Source organism: Carassius auratus, unplaced genomic scaffold (genome assembly GCF_003368295.1).
Source record: "Carassius auratus strain Wakin unplaced genomic scaffold, ASM336829v1 scaf_tig00214282, whole genome shotgun sequence".
In the NCBI taxonomy this organism is placed as follows: Eukaryota; Metazoa; Chordata; class Actinopteri; order Cypriniformes; family Cyprinidae; genus Carassius; species Carassius auratus.
The window spans coordinates 1,025,177-1,047,348 of record NW_020527593.1 but is presented as its reverse complement, the minus strand read 5'-3'; the positions used below and the strand labels follow the sequence as shown (position 1 = coordinate 1,047,348).

The following is a 22,172-nucleotide window of genomic DNA, read 5'->3' as shown; positions in this document are numbered from 1 at the left end:
GACAGCATACACTTCAATCTTCCTGGCAGGAAATGTCAGCACTAGGACATCAACTTTATCTCAAACCACAGTCTGTCATCAAACACTCTCTGAGAAGAGAATATTGACGCTTCTGTCATAGTGATGCTTTCCTTTTTTTCTCTCTGAATATTGAAAGCAGATACCGGGTGGCTTATCTCAGCTTCTACAATTTGTGCAACTGGGGATGCACCATTATTTTCTTCCCTCCTATATATTAAGGATAAAAAAAGAAGAATACAATTGAATGGTTCCAAACGGTTTCAAAACGAGATAAACTTTTTTTTTTTGAGCTTCCAGCAAAAATAATTTTACGCAAAATGCGATATTCGCAGATTTATTAGATCATGTTTCTCTGCAGAATGCCACAGAATGCAATATTTTCACTCAACCAATCACAGCACACCATTCCAAGCACTCTAGACAGTAATATGAGCACTTTGAGTACAGCCGGCATCCTAGTTTTCCTCATCCACTTTGTATTGTGTGATCAACAAACAAGGGCTGCACGATAAATCGCATGTGATTATCATGTGCATCTCATCAGTAAAGCCGATTCTGTGATTAATATTACCGGTAAATCTCCATCACATGCTTTCAGAAGGAAATTACTCGGATGCATTTAATACACATGCTACACTATATCGCGTTCATTAGATGAATCGCATTTGATTATGAACACAACATTGCGTAGCTTGTCAGTGTTAGTGTTTTTATTCATAGCCTTTATGTTTTTGTTGATACAGCACATTGCACTAGTCAACTAAATGAATGTAACATGGCTAAGATGAATGCACTTTTGGAAGTTGAATGTAAGGGAAAATCATCTTTTTGGAATTTTGTTAAAGTTTGAAACAAAAACAAAACACAATTTATTCAAATTAATCTAAATTGATATATTGCGTTTTGGAACCAAACTCTTAAAATATTCATTTATAAAACTACCTATGTATTAACACAACAATATTTGTTTGTTTGTTTTTATGTACAGTATGTATGTATGTATTTATTTATCTATCACACCTGTGACATTCAATCCATCAGAGCGCTGGCACCAGACTTGTCGAGACGAGCCTTTCCATGGACCGGTCATCCATTTATACTCAAAACACTGGCCCTCTTAAAACATAAAACAATATTAACAGTGAGACATTCAGGCAAAAATAATGAAATCTATAATGTTTAAAAACAATGAAACATTATGTAGGCTTAAAGCTGCAGTCTGTAACTCTTTTTTGTTCGAAATTTTATTTTTACTTTTATAAAAAGCGAGTACACCATTAATCTATTTTCCAAACTGTGTTTTTGGCTTGTCCTGAATCACTACGGTACACCTAAAATTAGTGTTTATATTCAGGATATTTTAGACCGGTTGGGGTAGGTACCGCTGGAGAGTAGCCAAGTACATGTGTGCCTGTCATAGACATAAACAGAGAGAAGTAGCTCCGGCTACAATGTTCTTCCACAAGACACACAGCGTTCTGTTTATTAACCGCTAGAGCGTCAGAAGTTACGGACTGCAGCTTTAATAAATGTTTCACCAATGAAAAAAAAAAAAAAAATGCTAGTAAATTTCACATATAATTACAAAATATCAGCAAGTAACACAGGATTAAATTTGTAAATTTGAAGAAATAATAGTATTTTTGTACTGTTGTACATACTCCAGTAATGTTTGTTTCATTTATAATGTCAGAAAAACCATTTTTCACAGTGAAACTGCGCTGTCTTCCCTAAATGCATTTTTCGACTCACCTGTGCATGGCCTGGCTTCCCATTCCTGTTCTGGGCACTGCAGAAGGTTCTCAGGCTCCTGAGCTAGAACAGCACGAGAACGCACCTGCACCGAACCGAAGCCCAGATCATCCCCGCTGATACAGCTCAGCTGACACGGGCTCCACACAGTCCAGTCTGTCAGGTAACACTCGCCTGCAGAATACAATAACACCTCTGTTAGAAAATTAACAGGTGATTGATAGTGGCATTTGCAAAGGTTGTTAGCAAAAATAAAAACAAAACTTATATATTTGCTGAAAACTTATTTAAGTCCATGGAGATTTATAAGGAGCCCCTGGCACATATTTTGTGTGGGCATAGTGATTCATTAATAGATTTAATCTAAAAGCCTGAAGAACGAAGAAAAAAAAAATCCATTTTGAACCTGCTGGGTCCTAAACTAATAAATTCCGCTTGCAGACTTTCTTTTTCTTTGTCAAGGATATTAAGACTCCATATTTTTTTTGGTGTGTGATCTCAGGGTGTTTTTCAACAGAAGTAGGTCAGTCTGTCTTGCTGTAATAGCAGTCCTGATTTGTGAATATTTCCCAGAGCATTAATTATTCATAAAGTTGTACTTCCATGAAGCCTAATCGTATGATCGTGATTATCAAAGCACGTGTGCAGTGGGAAGCCAGAGGCAGATGTGACACCTGAGTTCACAGAGTACACTCGAGTCTTTGTGTGAATAGCTAACGAAGTTACAAAACACTGGGATGAATATTCACACGGCACAAGCGATGCATCATCATTATTTAAGAAACGTTTGTGTGAAAAAAAAGAGACTGGAACCGAAAAAAAAAAAAGTGAAGACAGGGAGCGCAGCAGTAGGTCACAGCTGGAGTTTTATAAATCGGGGCGAGGCTGGATGTGTGCCAGGGAACTACGCTTTGAGTATGAAGAAGGAATGATGGGGTCAAAGGTCAGAGCAAGTGAAGTACTGTTCAACTTTCGAAATAAAGCAAAAACCACAACTACACTGAGAGCAAAGCATCACATAACTGACCTTACCACAACACAAATCTGCACTGACATGCGCTGATGTGTTGTTACTGTCACTGTCCCCTTAAAAAAACCCTCAATCATGACCCTCTCCTGCTACCACAGAGGACTTGTGTCAAAATATTGTCTTAATAGCTGTCACTCACTTGCTGAAATAAAAAAGCCTGTCCGAAAAAAATAAACTTTTGTTTCCATCCATTTCCTGTGAAATTACAGTATAATAATGGACAAGAAGCCATGAAGTTTTATTCTCCAGCAATATGAGGTAATACAGCAAGGTATATGAGGGTGTTGAATTATAGCTGTGCTATCCCAGTGAATATTTCACACAGTGTCTCATAAAAGCTGCCTTGTAAATGTGCCAAAGTAGGTCTGACTGATTAAAAAGTGAACTGCTAGACCGAGGAACATGAGGCTGTGATGCACTCCTATGGATCAAGTAGTTTCAAACTTTTTGATGCCTAGGACAACTAAATACGATTATCCCCATGCAAGAACACCCCTTCATAAAATATAAAGACAGCTATATATTTTCCAGTATAATTGCCAATTTCTACTGTTTTTTTTTTTTTTTTTTTTCTTGGGACGAAGCATTATGTGTTTTTGCTTATTTATTACAATAAATAAAACAAAAAAAGTAAAATATATCTCTTAAATATTATTATTATTATTATTATTATTCATTATTTAGCTTTTTAATATAATTAAATAATCAAAATTAATCCCGTGATTTATTTTTTTATCCAATCTTTAGAAAGCAAAACAAAACAGTTATATAGAATTCTATAAATGTGTTAAACATATATTACTGTTAAAAGATTTGGGGTTGGTCAGTTTTTGAAACTGAAAGAAGGCTATTATATTCAAAGTGGCTGCATTTATTTGCTCAAAAATACTGTAAAAACTGAAATATAATTACCATTTTAAATTGCTGTTATTATTTTAATATATTTAAAAATATAATTTATTCCTGTGATGGAATCAGTCATCAGTGTCACATGATCCTTCAAAAATCATTCTAAATATGATAATCTAATATTGCTGCTCAAGATAACTTTCTCATTATTATAATTGTTGAAAACTATTGTGCTGTTCAGTATGTTATTCTTAGATGAATAATAATAAAAAAAATAAAAAAAAACCATTTACTCGAAACAGAAATCTTTTGTAAGATTATAAATGTCTTTAATGTTACTTTTGATAGTAACATTGCGGAATGAAATAAAAATAAAAAATAAAATAAAATAAAAGTACTGATCCTAAATTTTAAATAGTAGTGTATATTATGACAAATATTTATGTACTTGATGTAATTAATGTCAGTTTCTAAACCCAAGAGTTACATCAGTATGGTGCTTCAATTTCAATGTTTGCCTTCAACAGCATGTCATCACATCTGTAGCATTAGTTGGTACCTGGGCAGGGCACCGTGCAGGTTTCTTGCAGGATGATCTGTTTGTCCTCATCCACTGTCTGCTCCAGGTCTCCACACAGTTCCTCATCCACCAAACTGCCCGGATCCTTCCCCGAGCCATCAGACACAAAGCAGGACACGTTCCTGAAGCGCAGGCCCTCTCCACACCGTGCACCCTAATGAAACAGGGAGTTTCAAAAAATAAATAAACCTTTTGTAGTCCTAGTGGAGATTGAAGATGAACTCTACACAGAAACACAGCTTCTTTCTTGCTCTAGACCTCGAAAGAGCAAAACTTCTCCAGATGATACAAAATAAGGCAGGAAGAAATCCCAACATTGTTTTCGCACTGTCAGCTACCCGTATTATTTTTTTCATGGCTACTGAAAATCTCTAAAAAACCTGAAGCATTGCTGCTAGAGACTGCTGAGGGCTGTCAGAAGACACTTTAGAGACAGGCAGCCGAGAACAAAGGCCAGAGTCAATATTCTCTCACAGCCTGCACTGTGACGGGGGGATGAGGTACGAGGGGGGAAGGAGAAAGAGAGGGACGGGAAGAAAGGAGAGAAGTGAGAGGCTGTGTGTTTTGTTTGTGTTCTTTAATTAAACCCCCTGTTGGGTCTTGAAAACCAGACTGATGATGACAGGAGGAAGACGACAGCAGAAACGCTGCAGAAAGGCCAAAGCAGAAGAGGATTTGGGGAATATTCTAAATATACCTAAACACTGCTGCAGATGAAATGAAGTGAAGGGATGGTTTACTATAGGCAAGGGTGCCTCAAGAAAGATGGAACCTTCTTGAGATATTCATATCAGCTTGCAAAATAAAACGCTCAGTGCATTACATACTGTAGCTTTTATACAATCAGGGTACTTTTTTACATGTTAAGTTACGGTCACATTAGTGCAATTTCAGCTAAATTTTGCATGCAACAACAAGTCATGTTCATTGTCAGTAACGTAGAGATATATGAAGCTCGGGTCACAAGCAGCTTTTTGTTGTTCAGTGTGGTGGACCGACTTGAGCATCTGAAAATCTGAATGGGGAACTTTTTCTCCCTCACGCAAAAGTAATGATTGCACGGATTCGTATTGGGAAAATAGCACTATATATGCATAAATATACAAACTGTACATATATACATATGCACAAATAATGTAGGACAATGTAATGTATGAGCAAGATGGCACAGTAGAATTTTCAGCATCATTATTCCAGGTGTCAGTGTCACATGATCCTCCAGAAATCATTCTAATATCGTATGCTAATTTGCACAAGAAATATGTCTTATTATCAGTGTTGAAAACAGTTACGCTTTTCAGGATTCGTTGATGAATAGAAAGTTCAATGGAACAGCATTTATTTGAGAAATTGTTCGTTTAATTCAGCTTATTGTCCCAAATGACTAAAGAAAGCTCAGCGATTTATCAGCAAACTCACCTCAGATGTGCATGGAGACCAGGCGCTGTATCTCCAGCTGTAGCAGGGTTTAACAGGACAGGGCTTCCACTGTTCCAGCTGTGGGGAACACGGCCGGCCATCACCCTGAGAGGCCTGGATCACAGTTCTCCGTCTCCAGAGCTTCCCTACAAGAAACCGATCTTTTTCACAGGGCTGCACTGTAACATTGTTTTGAAAACCCATAATATTTGAGATACGTTTGTTGTTGCAACACAAAATTTTCTTCAAGACATGACAAATCATATTTTAATATTCGCTCACATACCGGATGAACAACTCCCTATTTTTTCGGATGCTTGCTAAAGATGATGCACGACTTATGCTTTAACAACAAGCAAATTGACTCCTCGAATTTAATAAAGGCTTTTACTGTAAGTGAATCATCTCAGGTTACACACACACTAATCTCAGGTAAGTCAATCCCTCTCCAATGGAAAGCCAAAAACGATACGTGACTTGAAAGTTTTTCTTTCTGTGTAGAAACGTTCCACACATCTGTGAATAACTTAATCTGCCAGGCATTTTTCAAGCCTAATTCCAGGCCCTGAAACCACTCTGAATATTCATCTCTCCCCCTCGTGATTTTCTTAAATCGATTCTGCAGGGCTGAGGAGAGGGATGGAGAGAAATGGAGTGTAGACTCTTTCAGGCAGAATGCATCCTGCTGTTAAAAAGTGGCACACGGGGGATACTTGCAATAAAACTCTTCTCTCACAACAACCATTATTTTGCATGGCAACAAAAAACGAAATAACAAAACCTTCACAAAACTTCAAAACTGGTGTTTCTAAAATTACAATAGAGTGAGCACTTGTATAGAAGGTTTTTTTATTTATTTTTACAGACCACTCAGTTCACAAATAGTGTTAGCTAATGTTAAGATCTAAAGGGATCTCTCTCTGTGGTACGATCCCATGATCATCATTCTTCATGGATGGGGTTTGGGTTCAGTAAGTTTTAATATATTGTAAAATGTAATTTTTTTTCCTGTGATGGCAAAAATGAATTTTCAGCAGCCATTACTCCAGTCTTCAGTGTGACACGATCCTTCAGAAATCATTCTAATATGCTGATTTGTTGCTCAAGAAGTAACTATTTAGTGCTATTTGAGCACATTTAGCATTGGTTAAACTGGATTTCAGGTGGTTTGTGAATACAATACAGGTCATCAGGCCTAGCAGAAGTGATTGTGGGCTGTGGTTGGAAAATACTTTCAACTACTAACTTCTTTGCAGTTAGTTTTATCGGGAAAAAGGCTGGATGCACACAACCTTGAAGGGTACAGCTAGGCACTTCGTAATGTTAAATATGATCATAGCCCAGTCCTCTGCTGACACGATGCCCTGAAGCTAGTTGTATCAGATCCAATTCATCTTCGCTGCAGTCTGCCGTGATGGACCATCCCTGCGGAGAATCCTCTGTGAAGCTCCATGCTTTCCAGCAGCCACAAACCAAATCAACTCCCAGTGCCTTGCATCCTCTTTTTATATGCTGGGTTCAACTGGGGAAACTGTACGTACACAATTGCTTGTGTGCCTTTGTGAGAGTTTTAAGCTGTAGGGATTGCTCATTCTCTCAGTTCTCTCTCTCACTCTTCCCTTTTCATCTCATCCTGTCTTCACTGGTGGCCAAGGCACCAGGTTTAGGGCGAACAGCATAACCTGTGTGCCACAGCCAATGCTGGATATTTAGCTCATGGCTCAACTCACAACTGGATCTTGGTTTGCACTAAATACAGTATGTCACACGACAATTTATTTTTTTCTTTGCTGAATTTCATGTTCATGGGTGCTAATCGTTTCAGTGACCAACACTATTAATTTATGTATTAAAAATGTGTATATAAAGATTATATAACGAGGAGTATGCCTCTTATTTACTGTTTGTTGCTTTGACAGTAGTTTGACAAAAATTGTTATTATTGTTAGAAAAAAGAAAATGTTTTTATTAAATGTTATTAAACATTAACAACAACAACATTTTTTTTTTTTTTTTTTTCTAGCAAATCAAAGTCATGTGTGGTGAATAATCACATGGACCAATAAGTAAAGTGAGATGCAAGTAAGGTCAGTTCAGGTTTTAATATCATACCCCCCCCCCAAAATAAATAAATAAAACAAATAAATAAATAATAATAAATAAATTATATTCATGAATTAATAATCCATGATATCTGTACAAAATATTTTTTTTTTTACTTTGAGAAAAAACTTTCATTAAAAACAAAAATCACTGATGTCAAACTTTTTATGTTGCTTTTTATGTTGCTAACACAATGTGCGATTTTTGGAGTCAATATTTATTTTTTTATTTGACTGATAAGAAATTATAAGAAATCACTATGAATACAAAAAGTACATTACTAAGAGAACTTGAAAGCAGTTATTTGCATTAATATCTGTACAAGCATGAGGACTTTGTGTGAAGGGCTACAGACCATCTTTGTGGAAGTCCTGCCGCTTGGGGACAGATTAAAGATGCCACAATGAAATAAACCAGCACAGGTTTCATACAGTGGCAGGGTTTGCTCTAGCAGTTGTTGGCCATTGGCTCTCAAAGACCTTGTGCAGTGGAGTGGTCTCTTAGGCCCCAAGCACACAAACATAATGGGCCCCTAATCAGTCGTCAGAGCAGATGGATTTACACTCAAGGACATCATTATCCTCCTATCAATTGCTGCTTCTGGGCGATAACACAATTGTTCTCACACCATACTTTTTTTTTTGTGGTTTTAGCCAACGCTTTGGTAATTCTAAGATAGCAGAGAGCTCAATATAGTTCCCTAAAACCTGTCATTTGAGGAACCAGTCATGATAGCTAAAATCAAAGATCAATGTTCTGACCACAAGACTGAAACATATTGATAGTCTGCTAACAGTGTGAATGATCCAAAGCCATGCAAATGTAACAATGCCACAAAAACTGTGAATTTTTACCGTGTTCTGGCATAAATACAACTTCTAATAAAGATCTTCAATATGAAAAGTTGGCTTACCTGCAAGACCACAGGTGTGAGAACATTCAGACCAGGACGACCAATCAGACAGCTGGCAGTTGACAGGGCAATCGACCACACAGGAAGCATTCATCTGCCATTTTTTCTCGAGACCGAGCTAAAAGAAACCAAATCAATTTTAGTGGATTTACAACAGAAGCATCACTTGTAAATGATGTCTCGTGAACATAAAAGTACCTCCTCGCAAAACTTGAGGTCCACAGACTTTCCGTCACTGCGAACACAGTCCAGCATACGTGTCTTGAATCCCACCCCACATACGGCTCGTTCCCTCAGCTGACATGTGCTCCAGTCTGGATGGGAAATTAAAAGCAATGTTTAATAAAAAAGCCAATTATTTCAAGTTAACCTCCAATTAATTCAATGCACTGTTTAATGTCTCATATATATGGCTCATCTGCATTGCTATTGTCAAGTACAATTATAAAAATAAAATTTTAAGAAAAAAAAAAAAAAAACATTGTTGCCTTGGCAACTAAGTTTAAGCTTTAGTATGACAATAACTCAAACTAAAACTGAAATAAAACTAAATAGAAATACTGATTAATATAATAATAATAATATTAATAATAAAAATGATAACGGACAAACTGGTACTAAACTACCACCTCTATTATTATTATTATTTTGTTCATTACTAGAATAAAAATGCACCAATAAAAACATAATATTAAAAATACCTACTACACAATATATTTGATCCAAAACAAATGTAATGTGAAATAGTATTCAATTATTCTTAGAGGGGAAATTATCTAAAATGTTTTATTTATATTTTGAATATTTTATTTATATTTTATTCTAATAAATTAATAATATGTTATGGCAGAAGCACTACATTTAAATTTCATTTATGCATCTAGTAAATATTTTTTTTCCAAAGCAACTTTTTCATTGCATTCAGAATATATCTTACATTTCATTATTTTATGCATTCCCTAGGATTCTACCACCATGCAAAAGCTATTGTTTGATCAAAAAAAAACATGCTGTTATGAAGTTGAAATTAGTTGTTAATAAGTATTAGGAAAAGTCAAGAGCTGAAACATAAGCTATTCAAATGAACATGAATGGAATATCAAAGTTAAGAAGCCAGGTGACAGATAAATAGACACATTTGTCAAATCATATTGTGAATGTTTTAATCTTCGCATATATCTGGTAGCCAGAATGTTTACCTGTAATATTATAGGAGTAATGAAAGCAGTTGGTGTTCAGGGTGCATGTTTCTTTCTCTGTAGTTGAAGGACACTGTTTCCCTTCCCCAGGCTGACGTATAGGGCTGGCGCTCCTCTGTCTTGTACGGTTGACACTGCATGGCTTAAAAAAAAAAAGAGAGAGAGAGAGAGAGAGAAAACGAAGCTTTTAATGAATAAACAATGATCAATGGACAACAAAAGAACAATCAAATGGACAAAAGAGAGGACTTGAAATATTCAGCGTATGTGCAGCAGATTCATTTCACTTTCACATTTCCTTTTTATTTCAGACATTGGCAGCTCTTTCTGTGGGAAATAAATTCCTCTCATGTCATGTGTAAGATGTTTTAAGCCTTCCCGCATTTTCACCACAGGGATACTCTCAGTATCCATGGCAATTAGCTACCCTTGCAGTTTGGTGGCAGCGTGCCTGGGAATCACACTGAGACAAACGAGAGTAACCCTCCCCCCTGAGAGATTCCTCAGTTAAACCTACACACACACTTATCCCACTGCAAACTATTTGTTTGTGAACTGGCAACCCACTCAGAGTGGCCGATCCCTGCCATACACAACACCGTCCTCAAATTTCTTATTTTGCCTGGCATTTACAGTCCGCCTTTGCATGGCTGATCATAAATGTGTTTTCAGCTCTGAAGAACCTGCTGTGTCTCAAATCCTCCTCTACAGGAGATGGAAAATCAGGAGGAAGAGGTTCCAACCTGGCTAATCTTCTTGCATTGAAACTTATCATATAAAGGTTGGGCTTTCAGGGGACTTTTGCATTGAAAAGGTTTGCATTCAGCTTCATCATACACACCATGCAGTGAGGAATGTTATGGAAGAACTGATTATGAATCACAACATTGTAGGGGGAAAATAGGATTGTGTACTATACTGAACATTAGATGTGCTCCTGATCAATGTTTTCTCTCACCAATGGGCATCGACTCCAAGGGCCCCAGTCAGTCAAAACGCAGTCCCCAGGACAGGGCAACTTGCTCTCTCGGGCTCCAAGCGGCATCTCCTCTGGATCACAGAGATAGTCTTCCACAGGGTCTGAAGGTCCATCAACAGTGTTTTGCATGCACCTTCATGAAAAGAAACATCTGTTAGGACCACAATAATAATAATAATAAAAAAAGCTGTGTTAAGTAGTAATAATGTTTTTGTTTTAATCGGTCATACCTAACTTTCCTCGTCTGTACACCTTCCCCGCAGTTCTCCTTCAGATCAACATTACTGACCTTCCAGACACTCCACGGCTCTGCTACCCAGACATACTGACTGCAGTCACTCAGACAGGGCACAACTTCATACACCTGAGAAACACCACAGAGGTTTCAGCTCGTTCGACAACTTTTTGGGGAATAATCCTATTTATAAAGTTTTACTGGTACACTTTACAGGTTTTATTCAATCAACATTTGTTCGTTCTTTATGTTCGTCGTCATGAATGATCAGTGAACTAACAGTTATTTAGAGCATTTTTATAATTTAGATAAATAGGTAAATGCATTATATAATTAATGAATCCTGAAGAGGAAAAAAAAAATGTTTCACCAAAATAATTTGCACCAAATCTGTATATTAGACAGATTTTTCAAAAGATAGCAGTAATGGCTGCTGAAAAAATAGCTTTTCAAATCACAGGAATTCATTACATTTTAAAATCCTTTAATTTATTAAATTTGAAAACAGTTATTTGCAATTGCAATACTTCTCTAGTGCTATTATTGTTTTTTTTTTTTTTTTACTGTATTTTGCAGCCTTGCTAATCATAAGAAACTTCTTTCAAAAACATAAAAACAAACATAAAACAAATCTGATCAACAAAAATTAACTAATTTAGGTTATTTACTAGGGGTGGGAATCACGATTCGATTATGATTCAGAGGCCCACGATTCGATTCGATTCGATTAAGATGCATCACAATGTTACCATACAACCTGTACATCTATTAGGGGTGGGAATCTTCAGGTACTTCATGATCCGATCCAATTCCGATTCTGGGACTCACGATCCAATTCCAAAACAATTCTTGATCCACATTTTTTCCCCAATTAATTATTCTGCTTTGCAAATACATCTTTACAACTTTACATCTTAAACAAAACTGCAGTTATATGCTTTTTGTTTATAGTTGGAGTATGTGAGTACTTCCATCTTAAAAACAGGAGTGTGAATCTTCACTGGTTTTACAATTCAATTCAATTACGATTATCATTATCAACTCAATATCACGACGCGTCATATTCTCAGTCTTCAATATTACTGCACATGGCTACATTTTCAAATACATTTTATATAAAATTGATTTGGTTCAAAATTAGCTTTTTTTTTTCACTTTTTTTTTTTAAATGATTACTTTTTTAAAATAAGTGTTCAAGTGTCCGAAAGTGTACAGACAATAGTTGAGGATTTTTCTCTTTTTTTCCTCAGCATTATTGCCGTTTGATTATTACTGATGAGATCATAGAAAGTGGACGCTTTAACAGGCTGCATTCGCACTAATGACCAGATCTATTTTGATATCAGATGTTTCTTCCTGCTCTGAAAACATAACTGACTGAAGTATTTGAAAATGCAAGTGCATTTAACCGCAGCAGAAACTGAGCTTCAGAACAACAAACACAGTTTCGTGCATCTAATAGTACTGCATTCCAAATGACATAAATGAAAGCATATCTAAAGTAAAACACGGCAGGTGGAAGCACAGACTGTCAAGCGATGTGCACGTATCTCACAGTGCAAATTCTGTGCATTGAAGCCATCCGCGTCTTTAGCGTGCACATGTGCCATGTGAGGGAAAAATAAACAAGCTCAGACAACATTTCAGAATCGATTCAAAATGGTTGAAGAGAGAATCAGCATGCATCGGAGAATCTATTTTTTCTCCCACCCCTATTATTTACTGATGTTAATAAAAAAAATATCTCAACAAGAAAACTAACATGAAAAAGGTCATTTTCCTTTCAGTTACATCATCTACTTAATATTCATGAGCAAAGCCAATCAGGTTTATAATGAGTCCAGTTACTTTTAAGGTCATTCTTATGTCCTTGGGCCTGAAAGTCATACATTTATCAAAATCTTGAATTTATAATTGACCAAAATATATCATTGGTTAATCATGTGCACCATCATTAATCATTTAGAACCTGAGATTTTTACCTGAGCCTGTTGCAGGATTCCCACCATGACAAGAGAGAGAGAAGGTGAAAAGGGAGAAATGCGGAAAACAGAGAAGTTGTTACATACCATTTACTATTAGTCACTTCCAAATCCTCAGAAGATCGTTTGATGCTGAGTAAATGAATCTTTAATGATCTAAAGCTATGATGCACAAACAATATCCCATACTACAGTGTATGAACATATTAGTAAACCCCATTGCTGTGCATTAATTAAACATTTTACTCTGTTTAGTCCTTTAAATTAAACTGCACAGCACCCCAGTAATTCATCATTAAAACAAGACAAGCACATATTCATTAAACAATATATAACCCGGTCCCTGCATACCTGATTAACGTGGTCCAGTTTGGGGCAGGGCCTGCCACCATTATAAGGTTTCTCCCGAAGCCACTTGGACCGTACTTTGACTCCACTGCCACAGGACTTACTGCAGCGGGACCAGTTTGACCACTCGCTGAGCTTACAGTCAGAAGGACATGGGATGATACACGCTTCCTCTATGTAACCTTAAAGAGATAAAAGAGAGAAGAACGAAACTTAACGTTTCTGCTATAGTGAGTAAAACTAATATGATACAGTTATGATGCTGGTTACTGGAGTAAGCCTAATAAATTGGTTAAGGTCAAGGTTTTGGCATTTGCATTGATATGGTCTGCTCAAGTTTAATTTTACATCACAACTTGCAAAGGTTATAGTTTCTTTCTGGAATGGGAAAAGCTACATTTAATTCAGCTCAAGTCCTGAACATTTCAGAGGATTATTAAAACAGCAGGTATTCCACATTAAGTGCTCCATAATACTTTGCTCCATCAAACCTACAAGCACAAAAATATCTGATTTAAATTGATGCCTGAGGTTTAAAAATCTGTCAAAGTCAATGTGATTCAAAGCATGGATTTTGCCATGGAATAACAATGGTGATTGCAACTTTTGTAGTTTGCCACAGTCTAATCTCGGGCTCAGAGGAACGGATTGCCAAACACTACTTTCTGAGCTCCTTGCTGCAGGAGGTGGCGAGAGGTGCGGAGCCGAATTAGATTACGAACACTGCTGCGGAAAGCTTATTTTCTAATAAGACACGCTCTCTCTATATATATATATATATATATATATATATATATATATATATATGTACATACATATACATACATACATATATATATATATTAGGGGTGTAACGATACGCGTATTCGTATTGAACCGTTCGGTACGACGCTTTCGGTTCGGTACGCGGTACGCATTATGTATACCGAACGGTTCGTTGGAGTAATTAATTATATTTGAAAAAAAAAAAAAAAGAGAGAGAGAGAGAGAAATATAATGATATGCGTTCAACAAGGTAGCCCAATAACCCAAACAACGTAACAGGCAACGCCCCTGACACTCCCGAAGAAGAAAAAAACACCATCTTATATGTTTATGTTAGGCTACTCAGCAGGCGCTCGCTCACTCAGTACGCGCTGAAGGCTCGTTGCAAAATAGCCAATGCGTTTAACAGACTAGAAATGAGAAGATCCTCCAATAACCAACAGGTCTGGTGTTTGGGTGCACTTTGGATTCCCTTTAAGCTATAATGGTGATGGCAAGAGAGTGGTGGATAAAAAAAACAACGGTATGTCGCATCTGCAACATGACACACCAGCGGGAATAAAAAAAAAAAAAAAAAAAACACCAGCGGGAATATCTGGGATATATGCGTCAGTACTATCTGGGAAAAGACGAAAAAAAGGAGAAACATGCACGCAGCAAACTATCCCTGCAGCATTTAGAAACTATAGCTTACAGGGAATCCAACCCAAACACCAGACCTGTTGGTTATTTTAGGATCTTATATTTCTGGTCTGTTAAAGGCATTCGACATTTTGCAACGAGCCTTCAGCGCGTGCTGAGTGAGCGAGCGCCTTAGGGGCCGTTCACATATCGTGCCTAAAAACGCATGGAAAACGCTAAGCGCGTCTTTCTCCTCCTTTCCAAAGCGCTCGGGCAGAAGCGCTCATGAGGCGTCTGTTTTTGCTAAGCAACAATGACGTGCTCTCTCCATGAGACGCGGAAATTTCAGCGAAGGATAAATGGATTTGCAGCTCTAAAAATCGCTTGCAGTAGCTCTGCTACTAAATTTATTTCAAAATTGCAATCCATATACAACTATGATCAGCTGATCCTTCATCTTGGCTGAGCTCTCAACGTTGTTACGGGAAAGGATGAAGCTGATTGGTTAGTTCTTGTCACATGACCCGCGGTGCGCTTGCGGCATTCTGAAAAGTTGAGATGTTTTTACATTTTGCTGTATCTAAAACGTATCGAACCGAACCGAACCGTGACATCAGTGTATCGTATCGAACCGAACCGTGAATTTTGTGAACCGTTACACCCCTAATATATATATATATATATATATATATATATATATATATATATGATGAGACTTATTTCAGTTGAGGCTAATTGTATTGTATACATGTAATCTATGTTCATGAAATATATATTCTCTTACTCAGATTAGTATATAAAAAGTGAACATTTGGTTTAATTTTACACTCACATTCCTTGTCACATGAACTGTTATTTTATAAAATTAGTTATTATGAAGAGTATTATTATTTTGTGAAATATTTAAATAAAACACATTTTACAGTTATTTTGAGTAAAAAGAATGAATACAAAAAAGAATGAATATCACATATTAAAATATTGCCTAAATGTACACAATGTTATTTAAAAAAACAACAAAACAAAACAAAACCTGTGTAAAAATGTACACTCTTCTCGACACATTGACGCTGGCTCAACCAATGACGTGAGTATGTTTGTCTTACCAATGGTAGACAGGGAATTCAATTAATCTTTATTAATGACAAAAGTGGCACAGGAATGATATACCTCAGCTGTTTTCACCCACCATGACTGTTGCAGCGTGACGTCTCCACGAGGCGGTTGTCCTGGTCGTAGCACACCGTGGCTTGAAACCGGTAACCCTGGCCACACTCTTTGATATCACCTAGCACTTTCATACCCATAAGGCCCTCTACTCGCCCACCCTCAGGCAGGATGCAGTCGGACCAGTTCCCCACGGGCTGGGCATTGTACTTGTTACAGGGGCAATATTGGGTTTCACTCAGAGGATACATCTGTGTGTTTCTACATTGTTCCCTCTTTTTGCTTTTACCTATGCCAGAAAAAAAAAAAAAAAAACATACATTATTTCAAGATGTTAGATCAAAAGTCATAAGATCATGTCATCCATTTAAATATGATTCCATGATCAAGAAAATAAATATTTTGTAATAATATGGTATGGAATGCACTGTTATAATAATAATAAAAATTTCTTGAACAGAAAATTGGTATATTAGATCAAGGAACATGTGGCACTGGCTGCTATAATGCATCTGAAGGCATCCTAAAGCAAATGTGCTGAAATGCATCAAAGATGTAAGTGAGAAGAGCTTGTCTGATGATATGACATCAGGAAGCTTTAAGATTTGGACTCACTTACAGTATCCTGCACTTACCAACAAGGGTTCTTTTCCTAGTTCGGACACCCACACAGTCAGCAGCGCAGGATGAGAATTTGGACCAGGCAGTCAGCTGACAGTCATCCTGACATGGAAGCTGGCAGGACTGAGTGAGTTGAGGCATAGGACCCGCAAACTTCAGACAGGCCGCAACGTCTGCGGGTCCACCATCCAACTTCTTACATGATACGGCTGAGGGAGAAAGGATGAAAGCGATCAACAGTACTGCCAGAAAAAGAATCAAAACCAAAAAAAAAAAAAAAAAAAAAAAATCTCTAAGTTAATACAGACATATATCAGGCAACTCTCACCTATAAAGCCACACATATTGAATAAAGCTATGAATCTTGTGATGGATTTCAAAAGAGGGCAGTTAAATGCCTATTGACTCAAGCAGCCGGAAGGATCCAGATTTATATCATTGAATGAGGGTAAAAGCTATTGTATTGGATTGCTTTTTTCGTCATGCCGGCGTATTGAGGGATACTATTGCGTGTAATGGTTGTTAACATAAGCAGTGCCGAGAAGTTGAAATCTAAAGAAGCTTTCTGCAGTACTTTATGTGATTTTAAGAATAACCTGCATAATGTCTTTTTCTTTCACTTTCACTTTTCACTCTATGCTCTTACCATACATTTTTATGAGCAATATACTGTATTTCTCTTTTAGTATTGTTAAAAATTTTAACCCAAGTTAAAGGTTCCCACATAAAATGCTTTTATGACAGTGGAACCTTCCATATGCGGTAAATTTGTCTCCAGGCCTATATTTAGCACTCTCATTTTTTTTTTTTCAAATATGTTTTTCAAAACACTACGGTAATAGCCTGCATTCGAACCCTGAAAGGGTTTACTGGTAAGAGTCAGAGGGACTGCTTCAGACAGCTTCCTGAATCTCTTACAGAACATTTCATTTAAATCCAGAAGCGTTTACACAATCCCTTTGATGGTAACTCTCAGTCGCAGATCGAATTACTACCAATCTCATGCATTTACCACACGCTTACCCGTCTCCCCAGCTTCAAATGTGAAACACTGATAAAAGCACCTACAAAGTATTAGTGACACAGAAAGACTTAAGGTTGATGTTGAAGGTTTTTCTGTACCTCTAGCCTGTAGTCCTGGTCCACAAGTCTCTTGTGCTCCAGGACTGTCCTGACGAATCGCCCAGGGCACCAGCTGACACCTGCGCCACTTGTGGGTCTTCCACCTATTGTGCAAATGCAATTTATATATATGTAAAACTGGCCTCTCTCTCTCGTTCTATATAATACTTTATATATATATATATATATATATATATATATATATATATATATATATATATATATATATATATATAATACTTTATATATATATATATATATATATATAATACTTTATATATATATATATATATATATATATATATATAATACTTTATATATATATATATATATATATATATATATATATATATATATATTTATGCATGCATGCATATATAGATAAATAATTTTTTTTATTACATTTACAATTTATATAATTTATGTTATTTATATGAAATGTAGTACTATAATTTCAAAAGGTATTCTGTTACTCACCTGTAGCCCGGACAAACAGATGTGGCATCACATTCCTTCTCCTGGAAGAGCACTTCTGGACAGTCTTGGCCTCCGTTAGCCGGAAGCTGAATCATAATGCGCTTCCTTGATTGCTTCTTTTTGACATCACCGCCTGGATGTACACAAGAGGACGGAAAGAAAATATGAAACTGTCATGAATAAATATAAAAACATCCTGCAAAAAACTTTCTACTCACATATCTAATCAGTACACAAGTCTCTGAATGACTGTGCTGCATTTAACAACGTTTCCAGCCAATCCTAAGCACTTTATATCTCTGAAAATGGTATTACAGTACATCACAACTACCATCTGCTTTGTGGCTTAATGATTTCAATATAAAGTACAATTAAGAAATTAAATAATGATAATCTTAGATTTTATTTATAATAAACTGAAGACTGAAGTTCTCCACAGGGTGAAGGCATCTATTAATATGTGCATCTGATTATGTGATATTATTATGTGATAATAGCGTTTTCACACTGTTCTACCGCAAAGCACAAACTTTGAGACTGGTTCTCTTGGTAAAAATGCAAAGGTTAGTAAAAAACACATACATCAAATATTTACTGTAAATGTAACCAGTACTACAAAGAAGAAAATCAATGAGGGGAGTCTGCTCAGTGTTCAGTGAAGAAGAAACTGTCAAGCAGATGGTCTTTAATAAGACAATATTTTATACAAAAACACACTGGAGTGTGATATTCAATGGGGAAAAAAATATTTTAACAAGAATTGTAAGGCTTATTTGCTTCATATAACAAATCAGCTTGTTATAGCATTTATTCTGGTTCCTATAAGTGGAGTTGCCAAGCAACAAAACCTTTTTATAGTGTTGATAGAGAGCGATTGTGAGAAGAAATAAACTGTTTCTAAACACTTCTGATAGACTGTTGAAAGTGAACAATATGCAATTCGTTTTATGTATTGATGTCACTGAAACTTCAGCCTTTGAGAAACATTTTTCTATTTGACTTTAGTTCAAGAGATGCATCAGAAGTTTTACAGTATATGTAAGTTGCATTAGTGTGTGTTAAAAAGTACCTGTCTTGCAGGTGGAAGGACAGGGTGTCCAATCACTGTACGGAGTGACAATGCAGTCTCTCTTGCAGGGCAAAAGACAAGGTCTTACAGTATCTGGACGAAGACTCTCTGGGCACCTGCGTAGAAAAACAGTAAAACAGCATGTACAGATGCTCCCATTTTCAAGAAGCTCAAAGCTAAAGGGAAACAAACCAAATACTAAGAGATTATTATTATTTAATAACACTTAACTTAACTTGCTATAAATAATAATAATGATAATGTACACTAACAGTCAATATTTGGGGTCAGTTTTTTATAATTAATTTAATTACTACTTTTTTATCCATCAATAATTCATAACATTTATCACAATGACAGTAAAGGTTATTAGAATGTTCCAAAATATTTTTTCTTTTGAAGTTTCTTTAGATAAAAAAAAAAAAAAAAATTCCGGTTCCACAAAAATATTAAGCAGCACAGCATTGATAATAATAATCAATATTACTTGAGGAGCATATCAGCATATTAATGATTTCTGAAGGATCATGTGACACTTAAGACTGGAGATATGGTGGCTGAAAATTCATGCTTTGCCATCTGCAAGAATAAATTGCATTTTAAATGATTTAAAATTTTTATGTTGTTATTTTTAGTTGTCATATTTCACAATCCTTAACTGTATTTTTATTGAATAAATGCAGGCTTGAATATGAAGTTCTTTCAAAACCATAAAGAAAGAAATATTTTGAACAGTAATGCATTCATACATAGCAGAATGTAAATATGATTTCACCCTCAAATAAAACATTTTCATCTTCATTATGTGTCTCTGCATGTGCTACACTTCTTTCTCCTTCCTCTCTCCATCCCCGCATCATTCCAATATGCTTGCTTCTTTCACATGAAATCCCAAAACGATCATCATGCAGCTCACGTGTGCATATCTGCCGGTGTATATGAATGTGTAGATCAGTGGGTAAAGCCCAGCACATGAATAACCCCGGGAAGAAAGAGGAACTCATTTCCATTGCCAGCATGGGATCCCTGAGCTACACACCGTTTCCACAGACACTGACAGAATAATGCCACTATTAAACTGGATAAATAAACAGATTCAGATACTTAAAACTACTAGCTGAGAGATCATCAACTTAAAGTCTCGATCTGTCAATAAAAATCAAGCATCAGACCTCTAGATTGTGTATAATAAACAGAATACATAACATTCTTCAATATCCAACAAACGGCAATAAAAAAATAAATAAATAAAATAATTAGGGCTCTCTGTGACCCACATGAAGACATTGAAAGGAAACCTATATTGTTGACACAAGGTAATTAGAAAAATCTGAGAATCTAATTATATCTTAAAACCTATTTGTCCAGCATAAATTAAATGCATGTCATTTATAGGGACACATTTAAAAACGTACTTTTTAGGTGGCACCTGGCCCACATTGACCCGGACACAAATGACTTTGCGTGTCTGCATTCCGACCGAGCAGAACGCCTCATTAGTGCCGTCTCCTGCTCGGGTGCGGCTGAGCGAGCTGTTAGCAGACGGAACGGAGGTGTCCTCTATGCACTGACCCCAGCCCCCCGTCTGCCAGTGGTACACAGTGCAGGGATGATCATTGCAGCTGCGCACCTCTTGCAAGGCGCTGCTGTTAGGGCACTGACCTCCACCTAGAAGATAAAAAGGGTCATGAAGATGATACAATAATGGGAAAATCATAAATCCAAACTGTAAAAATACATTTGTATATAATTTCTGAGCTATAGTAAAGTAAATGTATGTAATTTAAAGCATGGGAAGTTAGAATATATGATAAATATTAAGAAAAACATAGTTTCAGTCCTGGTTTCTAATTGGTTAATACAATGTTCCAGTTGTGCTAAAATCAAAATTTGAAACCGTTATGATGTGACACCTACTCACCATATCCCTGTCAGCTTCCAAAGCAGATATATATATATATATATATATATATATATATATATATATATATATATATATATATATATATATATATATATATATATTACACACTTTACTTAACAACCGATTATTATATCAAGCATTTTTAAGCAATGGTCCCTCTTTGCTGGAAAAATGATCAGAATGACAGTTCAAACAGCTGATAAAGAAAACATTACAATAATTCACAAATAATCCACATAACTCCAGTCCATCTGGAAGTGTCCAAACCGTGCATTTATATGAGAAAAAAAAAGGTGTTTTAACGTTAAACGTCTGGTCTATAATCCATAATAATGCTTCCTCCAGTGAGAAAGACCATCCTCTGTTGTCCTATCACATTAAAATCCACTAACACATTTGTTTAGAACTGTTTGGACAGTTGTAAGCGTTGTTTGATTTGTACATATTTCTCACTTCATTCGGATTAGATTATGGATATAGGACTTGCTTTATAACTGAAGACAACTGTTTGAAGTTAATAAATGTCTTGATGGATTTGTTTCTTACAAACATGCAGCTTTTCACTTCACAAGACAATAGTTGATAGACTGGATATGCGTGGATTACTGTGATGTTTTTATTAGTCATTTAGAGACCCCTTCCCTGTAGAGCAGTGGTTCCCAACCTTTTTCAACTCGCGGCCCACACAACCAAACACATATGTTTGCGCGGCCCACTTCAAAAAAATTAACTGACCCCGCTATTGTTGGGTTAATAACTTAGTACTCAGAAGCTAGATTTTAAACTATATTTATTGAATAAACTAGGGCTGTGCGATATGGACAAAAAAAAAAAAAAAAAAAAAAAACTATCGCGATTTTTTTTATCAATTTTGCAATTGTGCTTTTACAGTCATAAATGCATTCAGGATTAATTTGAAACATATTTCCAAAAGAAAACCAATCAGAGCTTTATCAAAAAGTTGTAACATCTCTAGAACAGACATAAGTCAAAATT

At 36.2% G+C, this 22,172-nt stretch overlaps 1 protein-coding gene across 2 annotated transcripts in view; it reads right to left on the bottom strand.

The window, feature by feature from the left end:
* LOC113091749 (thrombospondin type-1 domain-containing protein 7A-like) overlaps positions 1 to 22,172 on the bottom strand; it is a 108,257-nt gene that overhangs the window by 11,011 nt on the left and 75,074 nt on the right. For both annotated transcript variants that reach the window (XM_026257373.1, XM_026257375.1), the window contains exons 8-23: positions 20,668 to 20,920; positions 19,253 to 19,368; positions 18,184 to 18,316; positions 17,707 to 17,810; positions 16,599 to 16,793; positions 15,986 to 16,252; positions 13,413 to 13,592; positions 11,076 to 11,214; positions 10,825 to 10,978; positions 9,867 to 10,008; positions 8,866 to 8,981; positions 8,668 to 8,785; positions 5,652 to 5,797; positions 4,212 to 4,386; positions 1,774 to 1,947; positions 1,042 to 1,137 (exon numbers count right to left, since the gene is read on the bottom strand). In XM_026257373.1, the coding sequence (XP_026113158.1) occupies positions 1,042 to 1,137; positions 1,774 to 1,947; positions 4,212 to 4,386; positions 5,652 to 5,797; positions 8,668 to 8,785; positions 8,866 to 8,981; positions 9,867 to 10,008; positions 10,825 to 10,978; positions 11,076 to 11,214; positions 13,413 to 13,592; positions 15,986 to 16,252; positions 16,599 to 16,793; positions 17,707 to 17,810; positions 18,184 to 18,316; positions 19,253 to 19,368; positions 20,668 to 20,920 (2,508 nt within the window). The remainder of the gene's footprint in view (positions 1 to 1,041; positions 1,138 to 1,773; positions 1,948 to 4,211; positions 4,387 to 5,651; positions 5,798 to 8,667; positions 8,786 to 8,865; positions 8,982 to 9,866; positions 10,009 to 10,824; positions 10,979 to 11,075; positions 11,215 to 13,412; positions 13,593 to 15,985; positions 16,253 to 16,598; positions 16,794 to 17,706; positions 17,811 to 18,183; positions 18,317 to 19,252; positions 19,369 to 20,667; positions 20,921 to 22,172) is intronic.